The sequence below is a fragment of the Sander lucioperca genome, chromosome 13, assembly GCF_008315115.2.
Source record: "Sander lucioperca isolate FBNREF2018 chromosome 13, SLUC_FBN_1.2, whole genome shotgun sequence".
NCBI classification, from domain to species: domain Eukaryota; kingdom Metazoa; phylum Chordata; class Actinopteri; order Perciformes; family Percidae; genus Sander; species Sander lucioperca.
The window spans coordinates 12,827,639-12,841,128 of record NC_050185.1 but is presented as its reverse complement, the minus strand read 5'-3'; the positions used below and the strand labels follow the sequence as shown (position 1 = coordinate 12,841,128).

The following is a 13,490-nucleotide window of genomic DNA, read 5'->3' as shown; positions in this document are numbered from 1 at the left end:
TACTCTGATGGGTCTGTGTTTTTGTTACACTGTTAAACTAGCCTTTAATTATACCAAATCTGCATGTGTATTAAATCTATTTAAAAACCTTATGTAATCAGTTCACTGAGGTATGTACATCAGGCGGCTAACCATCCCCAGCATTTATTGCCATGCTTTGATTGTTTTTACATTTGCAGCATAGAACTGTCTTATCCTGGACAGAAATGATCAGGATTGCAAATTTTACAAACCTGTTACTTTAATGTCATTAACAAATCTATGCGTCGACAAGTAAATCCTTCCAACACTTTGGCAAACCACCAAGCAGTTGGGTACACCAATTGTCCATTTTAAAGCCAGTGAATAGGAGGGTGAGTGTCAGGGTGTAAAGGAGATGAGGTTCAGTGGAGACACCCTCCTGACGGGAGTGTTGTTGTTTGAGAGCGGAGCAAACAGATCTGCTGATGGTGTCTCAATCTGATCTCTGACCTGTGAAATCTGCCTCAACAGAGCCTTCCCCTCTTCGCGAGCCTACGAGCAGAGTGACGATCGACACCAGTTAGTATGTTACTACTCACACTAACACAGCAACTAGAACACAGTGCTCACATTATGCAGTAGGGTTGCACAATATATATATATATTTTTTTTATCGTTATCACAGTATCAACTAGCGCAATATACACATCGCGAAAGGCTGCGACATATCGCGATAGACACGATAGTGGTGCCTTGTATATATGCCTTATATTCAATTGAATGTTACATTTGTTCAATAAAATGTTGGAAAATATTTCCTTCGTTTGTTTTAAATTCAACAAGCAATTTTTTGTATTTTATACATATATACTGAATACTGAAAAGCAGCAGAAATGCAGAACTCAGTACACTTTAATATCTTGTTTATTTATCGCAAGAAATATCGTTATCGCGATATTCAACAACCTTATCGCATATTTTCCTCATATCATGCAGCCCTATTATGCAGGCACACTTACATCATTGTAGTCACAACAGCGCTGTGCGCAGAGGGATGCCTCATCGTAGAGCTTGTTCTTGAAATAGTACTGACCCAGGTACCGCAGGGCGGTGCTCACCTCCGCATGCTCCAGCTGTTCCTGTGATGATGAGATTTTATTAGAAATGGATTTCTTCCAAACAAATACAATACATGGCCAAAAGCATGTGGACACATAAATATATTGTTTTTTGATTGTTGAACATCTTATTTTAAAGCCACAGGCATTAATATGCTACTGTAACTGCCTCCACTCATGGGAGGATTTTAGTGATGGTTGGTTCATCACAAAGGTCTTGTATGGGGTTGAGGCCAGGGCTCTGTGCAGGCAGCCAGTTAAGTTCTTCCACAAGAAACAAAACCATAGCTTTGTGCACAGTGGGATTGTCATTTTGAAACGGGAAAGGGCCAAACACAAATGGCTGCCACAAAGTATAATTTTATGCTGTTGTATTAACATTTCCCTTAGTTGTAACTGGGCCTAGCCCAAATCACAAATACAGCCCTACACCAAAACTGAACATACGTTTGTGGACAGGAGTGTCAAAAATGTACATATGTATTCACATGCTTTAAAATACTTACCCCACAAGAGAAAATGTCTTGGATGTAAAGCATGTAACACTGGGCAGCATCATCAGACTCATTCAGCTGTTCATGGAGCCTGCCAAAGAAAAAGCTAATTTCACATTTAGCCCCTATTTCTGGGTGATACAATTGACATGTTAACATATAAAAAAAGCTGCAGTTGGATCTTCATTTTGTGCTTAAATGTTAAAGATAATGTGATGTTAACTACTCTGTTAGACCACAAGACCTGTTTTATTGGTGTCCTTCAGTTGTATTGCCCCAGGATACAGTGTTAGACACTTACTTTGCCAACTTGAGTAGAGCCATTTTCTCTACATCTCCAACAGAGTATGCCCTCCAGTAACACTAGAGAAAAACAAAATATGTCAAAAACAAGCCAGAAACCTTAGTGAACTTATTACGAAAACCAAGACTCGCTGACAGTTGTAATGTGTACCTTCTTGGCTTCCAGTTGCTGTGACAGTTTTTCGTAGCTTTCACCCAGTGCGACCAACATGCGTGAGTCATTGGGCCTACACAAATATATAATTGTATTTCAAAACAAATAATGAGCACTGCATATTTAAACACTTTCTTTCTAAATAGTTTTTCATTCTTAGCAATACCTGCATAAAACCCTTTTTTGTCAAAATCCATACCTGAGCTGGTGAGCCTTTCGATAGTAGTACAAACAGTAAAAGGGCATCTTGAGGATCTCATACGTCTGACCCAGGCCGTACCAGGCACGGTAGTCCCGCTTGTTCACTTCAATGGCATGCCTGATAGGAAAAACATGAGCACAAACAAGTAAACAACCCGCAAAACAATATAGCTGGTATGACTCCTCCATACTGCTGTGAAAGGTCTGGCAATAATTAAAAACGTCATCGTTTACACATTGAAAAAGGCATTGATATATCCACCAAAATAAGGGCCGTCTATGCTCTACTACATCTTCAGTCTGACCTGTAGGCCTGGATGGCAGCCGAAGTGTTCTTCATTTCCATGTATTCATGGCCCATGAGGGTCCAGGCACCGAGGCATCGAGGATTCAGTTTGAGGGCCCGCTGGAAGTACAAAGCTGCCTTCTCATGCTGAGAGCGTAAGCTATAATAGTTACCTGTGGATGAGAAGCATAACTTATTACACAAAATATCATGATTCAAAATTATGTCTAACCCCCAATTTCCACCAACTGCGGAACGTCTGCGAATCCGCTCCGAACAGCGGCGGAGTCAATAGGTTTCCATTAAAGTCAATGTGTGTATTTCCACTGACTGCGGAATGGCTGCGTTCCGACCCCGTCCCAGTTCTGGCGATCCGCAGCCCTCCGGATCAGATACGCAGAGCTTCTATTTTTGCCGGACGCCAGAGAGCTCCGCAGCAAGTCAGCACACGGCAGATAGTGCGGGACAGGAAGTCGAGCACAGAAGCAAAATAAAACATCCGGTTCATTTTCAAAAATAAATACACCATGCTCACGGCGGATCATATTTCCCTGCACTACACATTGAAAGCATCATAATGGCCGGAGACAGGCCTGAAGTCGGAATGGAAACAAACTGTTGTTGGTTTTGTGGTTCTGTTTATAGAAACTACATCCTGTTATATCGTGCGATCATACGTGAATTCGCGAGATCTCGTGGGTCCTAGTGACTTCAGCTGTCAGTCATGGCCGCAGCTGTGCCGCAACAAATACGGACCTGGTGGGTATTGAAGGACGGCGGAGCACGGAGCCAACACGCAGCGGAGCCGATCCGCAGCCGTTCTGCAGTTGGTGGAAATCCGCCGTTAAACATGTTTGTCTGACCAGCTGACCAATCTTTAGAGTATATAAAGTTTAAAAAAAAAGCCAGCTGTGAAGCTGCACAAGTCAATATTTTTTGTACTTTAATTGCTAAATTACAAACTATTGATGACAAGTTACAATACAATTTATGTATTTGTCAACTAGTTGTTCCATCACTGAAAAACTGCTTGAGAATTAAACAGTGGCATTAGTGTTGATCAATTGGGTCAACACTTACCGATAACACAGCAAGTCTCCACTCTGTACTTGTCGATCTCCACCAGGTTGTGGGCCAAGTAGCTCAACTCTGGCTTCATGCTCTGTGGAAGTAGTCAATACCATCAGCAACAGAAAAATATATATAAATTTTGGACTTATTAATAGGTCTTTACAAAAAAAAAAATCAATCTGTTCTAGAGCAACTATTTTTTTACTTAGATCCTATGCTGAAAACTTGACTCACAGAGGTCAAATACAAGCATAAAGATAAGACCCTTCATCTCTACTGGCTGATATTACTTAGACCTCTAACCTTCCTGTGAAAACACACTTCTTCTATCTATGCTTATCAATAAGGCATTACATTACAAGTGGTGAACTCACTTTGACATAGAGCAGGTTGGAGAATGTGTCCATGTTGTCGATGCGATACGGATCCTGCTCCCTCAACTCGTTGAAGAGAGCCAAAGCTTGGTCAATATCTGAAATAAATATAGAGACAACAGTTATGTAAGACTAAACCTGTCCCCTTAACATTCTTCTGACAGGCAAAATTCTTATTGAAAAGGTAGAAAATAAACCTCTGATGTTGTGGTAGGCGACGGCAATCTGTGAAATGATGTACGTGCTCTTAGAAAAGCCGGCCTCAATGAGGTTCTGGTATTTCTGCAATGCTTCTTTGATCATCTGCAGCTCTGTGTACATGTGGGCCATGAAGAAGTCTTTAATCCAGCAGTCTGGCAGAGACAGTGACTTCAGCTGGGGAGAAAGACCAAGAGACCAAGTTAGATGGAATAATTTCCGTCCATAAAAGTACCTGAGATGGAGCTTTTTTTTTCTTTGAACTGATTGAATATGAGAACGTTTTTGTTTTGTTTTCTGTTTGTTCTGGGAAACAAAGTTTAGTTTAAAAGTCATGAGGCTGTGTTGTGAGGATTGAGTTTGGGTAAAATGGTTACTGTGGACCTGGGCACATTAAGTTAATGATGCAATGCTATCTACAATTTGTGTATGTGTAAACACAAAGCTAGTTACCATTTCAATGTTGGTGACAAGGTTACTAAGCTCCAGCCAGGCTCCCCAGTGAAGAGGAAGTGTGTGTATTGCCTCAACAAAAACCTCCACCGCCTCTTTCAGCAGGTCCAGCTTCCGTAGCACTACCCCGTACCTGTGTTCCCACATCCACAAACATATACAGTTTATAAACAGTCGACTCTATTCCTCTGCATTATCTGAGGAAAGTGTGCACACTTTGGAGGAAAAGTTCTTACAGGTACAGGGTGAACCCGTCCAACTCTCCTGCAGTGTGCTTCTTACTGAGCTCAACCCTCAGTTCTCGCAAGGCTTCATTGCGCACCTGCCCCTTCTCCAGAGGCCCTAGTACCACACAGAAAAAACACAAAAAAGTAAAGTGTTAAAGGGTAACAAAAGTATTTTCAGTACTCTTTTAAAGTCCAAACAGACAAGTCCTCACCCAGGCTGTCCACGGTCTCGTCGTCCTTCTTTTTCTCCCCTGACTGAAGACAAAGGAGGAAACTTTCAAAATGGTTTGCAAGCATTACAATCAAAGTGAAAACAGTCTTGTCATGAAATAAAATCAAAGCTCAAAGTATGCAGGCATGCCAGATATCTACAGAATCTTACCAGATAGCGAGAATACATATAGAGGAAATAAGCCTTCTGACTGCAGCAGCCTTTCAGAAAGTAAGCAGCACGGTCATACTCTTTCAGGTCAAAGTAGGATTTGGCCAGTGTAAGTGCATCCAGGTCTTGTGCATCTTCCTGTGTTTGGAAAAGACAATGAACAAAAAAACCCTAATCATCATAATCAAGTCAACTTCACTTCTTCAAACAAAAACAAAAAGTTTAATCTCATTAAAAACAAAAGGGCTTTCATAAAGTAGTAACCATACGGGCCACTTCTGAACACGTGACTAACAGACAATTTTGCTTTCTACATAAAAACTATCACCAGGGGGCAGTATAACCTTTGCCTTCCAAAGGATTATCTCCTATTGTTTATTTCTTCCTTGTGTAAGACGAGTTTTTAATGCTCAAAAGCATGTCTTTGCATGTTTGCTTCTTTATTTTTTTGTCAACAAAACCATGAAAAGACCAAAACTAACAATGAATGGATCCTACAAAGTATTGCCCCTGTAGCCAAATCCCAATCTAGTTTATTCCTCTGTGCCATAGACCATCATTGTTGTCCAAAAACTACTAAAAGAAAAACATCAATGATTACACCATTCCACCTGGTGACATGCTCCTTTATTACGATGAACATTGTACTTTACTGTACTGTAGTTTATTTTGAGGCGATCCAACATACACTGTCCTTGTGGCGGAAAATAGTTTAAATCCCCAACAAATTCACTATTTACTCCTGGTTGAGTAAACTTTGCTAAAAACTACAGTTACTACAGCTATTTTATGGAATTAATTATCCATTGAGAAATGAAACTACATATGTATTTGTTACCTGTTTTTAAATACTTAAATCTTCAGTAGGAAGCAATGGTGTTGGGGGCCCATTGGTGGGGGTTAGGCTTTCAAGCAAATGTTTGTAATACAGTATATTATTAGTATTACGGTATAAGTGTTATAAGTATCTAGTATGTTTCCATTTGATGAAATGAACAATGGAACATGGATTCTTCTAAGGTTTAAATATTTCAGTCAGTGTCAGCATTGTACAGCTTCAATGAAGAGCTGGAACAAGCAGATAAAGAATATACTGTATGATATTGATAGACAGCATGCCATATAATGATTTTTAAACCATAAAGCTACTTCAAGGGGATGGTAGGTAGTTGATATAACGAAAACTAACTAAACCCAGAAAAGGCTCGGGCCTGGCAGTATACAAACCTCAGTAAAAGGAGGTGACGGGGGTAATTCATTCTTGGGAAGAGGGTCCAAAGCAAATGCCAATTCAGAAGCCCTGAAATGTAAACACAGGAAGCATGTGAGATAACTTTGCCATTGATTACAGTCATTTTTTTCACACCCAATGTATTCTTGCAGCAAGCAAAAACCCCACGAAGTTACCTTTGTCCAGTGACGTTAACGTTATATATGTTGCTATATATGTGCTTATTTGCACTACCACCATGACACACACTCTCATACTAAATCACAGGTCAGTTCCTGCCCTGTCACTGCAAGCGTCTCATGCTTATACATCCCTTAGTACATTCATGTGTATTTTTTATTTAGTATTTTTTATTTTATTGTCCATGCTATTCATGTGGATTTGTTTGTGATGTATGTGAATGTTGTGTGTGGTGTCTTAAGCTACTGGGACCTTGAATTTCCCCTTGGGGATCAATAAAGTATCTATCTATCTATCTATCTATCTACTCGACAGTAATTAACAAGTACAGCCCAGTAATGGTTAATGGTTAAGGAATAACATTAACGTTACACGTCATGTAGCGTTAACACCTTGATAACAGCGCTGTATTGACTTGTTGACGCAAGTAATCATTTAACGACTCTCTTAAGTAAAATGCAACATTAATAGTGTATTTTGTATTAATCCGCGTTAGCTACATTGTTATAGCTAGCTAGCTAATGAGACTTGTCAACAGCACTGCTAACGTTGCTAACTGACTGGTAACTAGCTAGCTTTAAAGCTTAGTTACTACGGTACCAGAGCAGAAAGACAGTCAGCTAATGTCACATTTGTTGCAGTCAGTCTCACCACTTCGCGCTGTGTAAAAGTCCTCTTTCTTTACAAAGCGATATCACCGATATTAGCTGTTTTTTGATCTGTACCAGGTCCCCAAACTCACTACAGAGAGCCGCCATTTTCATATTTTGCCAAGCAAGTATGCTATTGGTGGAAGTTAAGAGGTAGTTCCGCCCACCAAGAATGACATCATTTCTGTTTCCTCCTTGCTTCCAAAATAAAATAACAGTTGTTGATATTTTGACTTGTCACAAATACACAGCCTTTGCAATTCTGACCACAACGTTACCTATTAAACCATGTTATTTATAAAAAATAAAAAAATAAAAAAACACAGATATGAATCTGCTTGCCTGCATATGGAGAGATGCCAATTCACCTCCTGGGCACTGCCAAGATGCCCTTGAGCAAGGCACCGAACCCCCAACTGCCCCCTCACTCTGACATCTCTTCATTAGTGCATGTAGGCTATAGGTCCTGAGCATGTGTGTGTATTTCAGGCCTGTGTGTAATGTGGGTAATAACTGTACCAAGCAGAGTGAAAAATGTGAATTTCCCCTTGCGGTTTAAATAAAGGCTTGTCTTCTTCTTTTTCTACTTTTTTATATCACACCCAAATGTAGCCTACCCAGCCTGTTAATACTCAATGCAAGTTGTGTATGTTTCAGAATATTTCATATAACAGACATTAGACATTATCAAGCAAAGGCTTGCATTTTTCAGCGACATAGAAACAACAAAAATCTTTCTTTTTTCTTAAGAAATATCTCAGAATATGTATTGTGTTGTGCAAATTGATTTTAGGTTCCAAAGGCATGCACAGTTTTACAGAACATCTCTCTTGAGCTACCTCAACAATAAAATAATGTCAAGGTTCTCAAATGTCATCTTGCCAATATTAGCTTCAGAGAGATTTATCCACAAAATTAAATAAGTTTCACTATATGATAAGTCACAGTCACACACAAGGTGAACAGAACCTTAAAATCCAAGCAGATTACAAGATGGGCATCAGCCTACAAATACTGCAAGTGTAACACAGTTGTTGTTGTTGTTGTTGTTGTTGTTGTTGTTTTCTGAAAAGAAACTCATCATCATTCAGATCAGTGCTCATCATTCTAAGCTATTTCAGCTCATCATAGTTCCTGCAACATCTCTTGTACAAACCTTTTCAGCACTGTTGCAGACACAATGAGTCTTTTTTATTCATTTTTTTTTTTTTGTTAATCAGTAATTTCTCTCTCTGACAGTTTTGTGTCACTGGAATGGATGCTGCAATATCATATGTAAAAAGAAGTGATACAGTTGAAATTACATGGGGCCTAACAACAAATGCATGTATTGTGTATTATCAGCATGCACACGGTCTTTAAATCTAACATTATGTGTTGAATCCATTTATAATAACAACAGTACTGCTTAGTTTTCTTTGCCTGCAATCATACACTGGATTCACTCTATATTTAGCCTTTGGCTCTGACCTCTGTATAGCCCAGTTAAGCCCTGAGCTTACAGTCATTTCACACTCAAAACTTCAATTGTGGGATATCCTCACCCTAAACCCAGAGCTTATTCCCTGCCTTTCCGATGTTAGACCCAAAAGATCAGGGTTAAAATAATTGATTTGAAGTTAGAGCAGAGCAATAGGGTGTTCACTGTCTAATCAAATGATTATGATGTGGACACAGTGTCAAGAGCTTTCAGTATTCTGAAGATGTGGACCCTGGACTCTGATTGTCAAATGTGTATACATTACCTGGGGGGCTTACTTAGCTTTATCATGTCACCATAGAAGTATACGCCATTTGCACATGACTTCCAGTTTTCAAATGCTTGCTGATGACCGCTATAATTTTACAGATTTAACAGCAAAAAAAACAATTCTAACCTGCAGTCTATTTTCAGACCTGATCTTGATCTTGCGCTGCTGAATAATTAGATCCCAAACCTACCTCCATAGCTCTTTAAAGAGTAGGGTGGGTTTGATCTCACTTCTACTGACTTTTCAGATGATAATAATAATAATAATAATAATAATAATAATAATAATAATAATAATAATAATAATAATAATCCTAATTACTGTAATTAGGAGCAGTGGACAGCCATAGTCTTGCGCCCAGGGACCAACCAGTACTCCGCATTGCCTACTTGTTGTGAGGTAGCAGTGTTAACCACATCATCATATATGAGGTATAAAATGTTACATAGAAGAAATTAAAAAAAAAAAAGAATCTGCATTGCCACATATCATTTAGACATCCACTTCCAATAGAATTTCAAAAGCATTGCCTAACATGTCATCAGTTCGTGTTATAACAGTGCATTTCTTAGTACAACAGAATACACCATTCTGGTTCAAGTCTTCCATACCTATCCAACCTTCTGAATGTCTATTAATAACTAAAGCCTTGCTGATAATGTGAGCCTGCAATGCACATTAACCGCTGTCAAAGGGTTCAGTCTCTTTTTACAACTTTAGAAAGACTATTTTATGCTCTGCTAAATCCCACTTCTATTCTGTCAGTATGCATTTGCTTTCATTGAAACAACCGTTACTTATTTAATCAATATCTAATTCTAAGTAGTGAGTTTTGAAAGAGCAGCAATATTATAACTCTTTCTTGTGCCAGTAATGTGACTTATTTGATTGCCTGCCCAGCCCCTGTCATTGGGCTCTGTGCTTGGCCATGCTTCACTGGTGCAGAGCTGACATGGTTCATCATGTTCTTGTCCGTCAAAATCAGCAGCATCACTGGCTTTGGGATTTCCACCACACTGCACAGAAGCACACGCACAGTGTCTTTATTGAAATTCTTACTTTTTTCCCTTGGTGTAATATAATTATTTATTTCACATTTTAGGTAACGTAACGTAGACCCTCATTAAATGAAAATGGAGTAAAGTTCGCTTTGGTGTTTTCAACCATAAATTCAATGACACTAAGGCAGATCTGACCAACCATGGACAGACCGCTAACATCTCCAGCTGATGCAAAATTTCAAAAGTTGTAAGGGAGAGAACTTCTAAATCCACCCTTTCCTAAGGCTCAAAGGACCAGAATGCACCCTTGAAACAGTAGACCAACAGGTGTTCACATACTGAGCTGCCACTAAAACCCACACGACAACTGCCAACTGCACTTTGATCATGGCGAAAGCTTGTTCTTCAAGTATTTTTGACCAAGAGGTTCTCTTGCAAAGTTTGTTAAAAAAAAAATTGTGTCTTTAATGCACACAGGGACCACAGACAGCACACAGTGTTGTTTGAACACAGACAGAACCCGATTTGTTCAGGTCCTACCCCCTGACCAATCGGCTATCCTAACCTTAACTACTCAAGGTCAATGCCTAACCTCAACCAATCGGGTTGCTTCGTAGGGCGGGTCTTGCATAGAACTGCAGTGGGTTCCATAATTGCGTGTCTAGGGTTGCCTTATCCATCGATAGCAATGAATTTAATGAATTTAAGTGGCCGATGCAGGATCAATAAACTCTCATCTCATCTACTAAGCCTGAATAGGTAAATTATTTGAGTTTGGTATTTGTATTTATGAAAGGCCATTCAGTGAAAGTAGGCTAATGTACAGCATAAAACACGGACACATGAACTTGGTACCATTTGAGAAGAAAAAGCATGCATGTTTGAATGCATAGCCTATTATTAATTTAAAAAAACTACAGTTATCTATTGGTTGAGGTTTTATAAGATCTGTTCTTGAATGAAACATAATACATACATATATATATATATAAAATACATTAATAGGGTTAAACAAATGGGTATAGCAACTGTCCTATTCTTTCAAATAAATAAGAGAAGTCTCCTTCAATGAATGTAGTGTGTGACCTTACTAAGTATCCCTGTTATTAAGTATATAAATCCTCCTATCATAACTGTATCAGGGGTGCAGCAACTATATCTAATGCTGGGGTTATTCTGTACAAATTAAACAATAGGTGTCATGGATGTTTTTTGTTGCTTTTTCGTGCTCTATTGATGTACTTCATATATCAATTAGGTGTGTGTTTGTAACTTTCATAATTGTCTTTTTATTTCATTTTTTTCACAGTCTCAGTCTCAGTCACTGAAGTTATTTATGCAAAATGTACTTTGTTGTGCATTAAATATGAACGTTAACATGTTAGTGAGCAGAAGGCATATGCAGTAAGCAGACGTTTGGTAGATGGGGATGAACTGTATGAAGAAGTCAGCACCTAATTTTGCCAAGGGGTGGCACTGTCTAACCAAATTCACCTCGGGTTGGAGAAACAAAATGTCCAATCCAATGTGTATTACAGTAAAACTGTTTTTTTTTTTCTTTTTTCTTTTTTTTTTTCTTTTTACTTGCAAACGTGTAGATCAAATCATGCAAGCATTATATGTTTTATTTTGATTATGTGTTTTCCATGAAATTGCTGGGCAAAAGTGATCTGCCAGGATCATCATCATTTATCTACAAACCTGACAATGAAGTTGACCATCCACATCTTTCTTTCCCTCTCCTTTGAAGGTAACTTAGTACTGTCTTTGAATTTAATCCAAAAGAACTGAACTGGGACTTTGGAAAAATAAATGAATTGTGTCTGGTCCCTTAGGTCTCCTTAAGGAGGCGTGAGGATGAATAGTTTTTAAAGTACTCAGCAGAGGGAGAAGGGGCATGATACTGAGGTTCTGGTTGTTTGGTTTGAAAAACTTGACAGGGCCGATGACACTACATCATTCACTCACAAAACAGCAGAATATAATTTCCCTTCATTTGGATGCAGCGTCTCCTCTCACCTCCCTGCACTTCCTTCTCTCTGTTGGACATCCTCTGTTGGACATGTCTCTCTAGTTTCTCCACAGAGCAAAAGGCACTTTAGAAGACTGACAAAGTAATCAAGTAGCACTGCAGTTTACAAGGCCGAGCAAATGGCTCACTGAGCAGGTTGAGAGGAGGTGCAGGGACGAACCATATATAGTCCATCCCTTTCACTCAGCCCTTCCTCAATTCCCTGTTTTCATCTCTCATTCTCTTACACATACACAGTCTCACACACACACACACACACACACACACACACACACACACACACACACACACACACACACACACACACACACACACACACACACACATATCATGCAGGTATGGGGCAGTTGAGTGCATGATGGAGCTGCTGAGACAGAAATATGAGACAGCTGTGTAATTGAAAGGGAAAATATGCCAACATTGTGCTTGATAATTTTTGTGTGTATGTTTGCTAGTGTGTATACGCTTTCACCTTGGAACTCAAAACTGTTTATAAAAATCCATAAAATGCATACTTATTTAACCTAGTATATGTCTTTTTAGACCACTTTTTTGATTTTGTAAATCATAAAAGTGAAAACTGCTTACAGGAATGTATCTCTTCAAAGGCAGAGATCAAAGGTTCAAATGAGTTTAAATAGATGATTTTGTATCTGTTCCAAACCAGAAGTACATAAAAAGAAGCCTTGTTGCCTTTTTTCTTCTCTTTTTTTCTCTTTGCAGCTGTATGTCAAAGCTTTTGATGGTGGAGTTAGATTTGCCTCCACTGATATTGTTAGTGGAGATCGTAACAAAATGCTTTAAAATAATGAGCCGAAATGTCTGAGGCAATAAAAAAAATCATATTTCCGAGGAGCAACAACAAAACAAAAGCAATATTTCCCCCTTAAAGCAAAACATTTCTGTACATCTGTTACATTTGTGTATGTAAGCGTGAAAAGTGGCTTTACAGGCATGCTCAGTCCCTGTGGTTTTGATCTTCAGGGCCCGGTGCAGGACCCTGTGATTGGCTGTTGATGATGTTGTTTAGTTGGACTGAGGACAGCCAATAGCTATGTCTCATCAGGGCAGCCACCACCTGAGCACTGAGCACTGCGCCACACTGCCTTCACAGGGACACAGTCATGCACTGGTCTGCACTGGATCATGTTTATGGTCTTAGTGGGATTTGTTTTTGTATCATCATGTAAAGTACTCATTATGCAATCAAATGTACCCTGTGACTGATTATAATTATTATATATGACATTATTAGATGAGTAATATTATAAGCAGCATTTGGTGGAGCTGCTAACCCCTCATAGAAATCTAAAATGTAACAAGGAGCCACAAATACAAATTGTTTTACGGTAAGATGTCATCTTTACCAATGTGTTGTATTTTATAAGCTCATCGTGTTATTCTTTATGCAACATCTTAGTCT

The 13,490-nt window shown here is 39.0% G+C and overlaps 1 protein-coding gene across 1 annotated transcript; it reads right to left on the bottom strand.

Moving 5' to 3' along the window:
- Positions 1-128: 128 nt before the first annotated feature.
- cdc23 (CDC23 (cell division cycle 23, yeast, homolog)) lies at positions 129-7,464 on the bottom strand. Its single transcript, XM_031320441.2, has 16 exons — positions 7,285-7,464; positions 6,450-6,522; positions 5,223-5,360; positions 5,053-5,095; positions 4,850-4,955; positions 4,614-4,746; positions 4,160-4,337; positions 3,963-4,060; positions 3,598-3,679; positions 2,537-2,690; positions 2,230-2,349; positions 2,028-2,103; positions 1,875-1,936; positions 1,586-1,664; positions 981-1,100; positions 129-513 (listed from the first exon to the last, which is right to left on the bottom strand). The coding sequence occupies exons 1-16, from the start codon at positions 7,395-7,397 to the stop codon at positions 361-363; spliced, it is 1,728 nt and encodes a 575-aa protein (XP_031176301.1). The 5' UTR covers positions 7,398-7,464; the 3' UTR covers positions 129-360.
- Positions 7,465-13,490: the final 6,026 nt, after the last annotated feature.

Coding starts and splice junctions, on each gene's coding strand:
- cdc23 (XM_031320441.2), bottom strand. CDS start 7,397: ATGAAAATGGCGGCTCTCTGTAGTGAGTTTGGGGACCTGGTACAGATC. Junction 4,338..4,613: donor TTGTCACCAACATTGAAATG/GTAACTAGCTTT, acceptor CTTTCTCCCCAG/CTGAAGTCACTGTCTCTGCC. Junction 2,350..2,536: donor GCTGCCATCCAGGCCTACAG/GTCAGACTGAAG, acceptor TTTTCCTATCAG/GCATGCCATTGAAGTGAACA.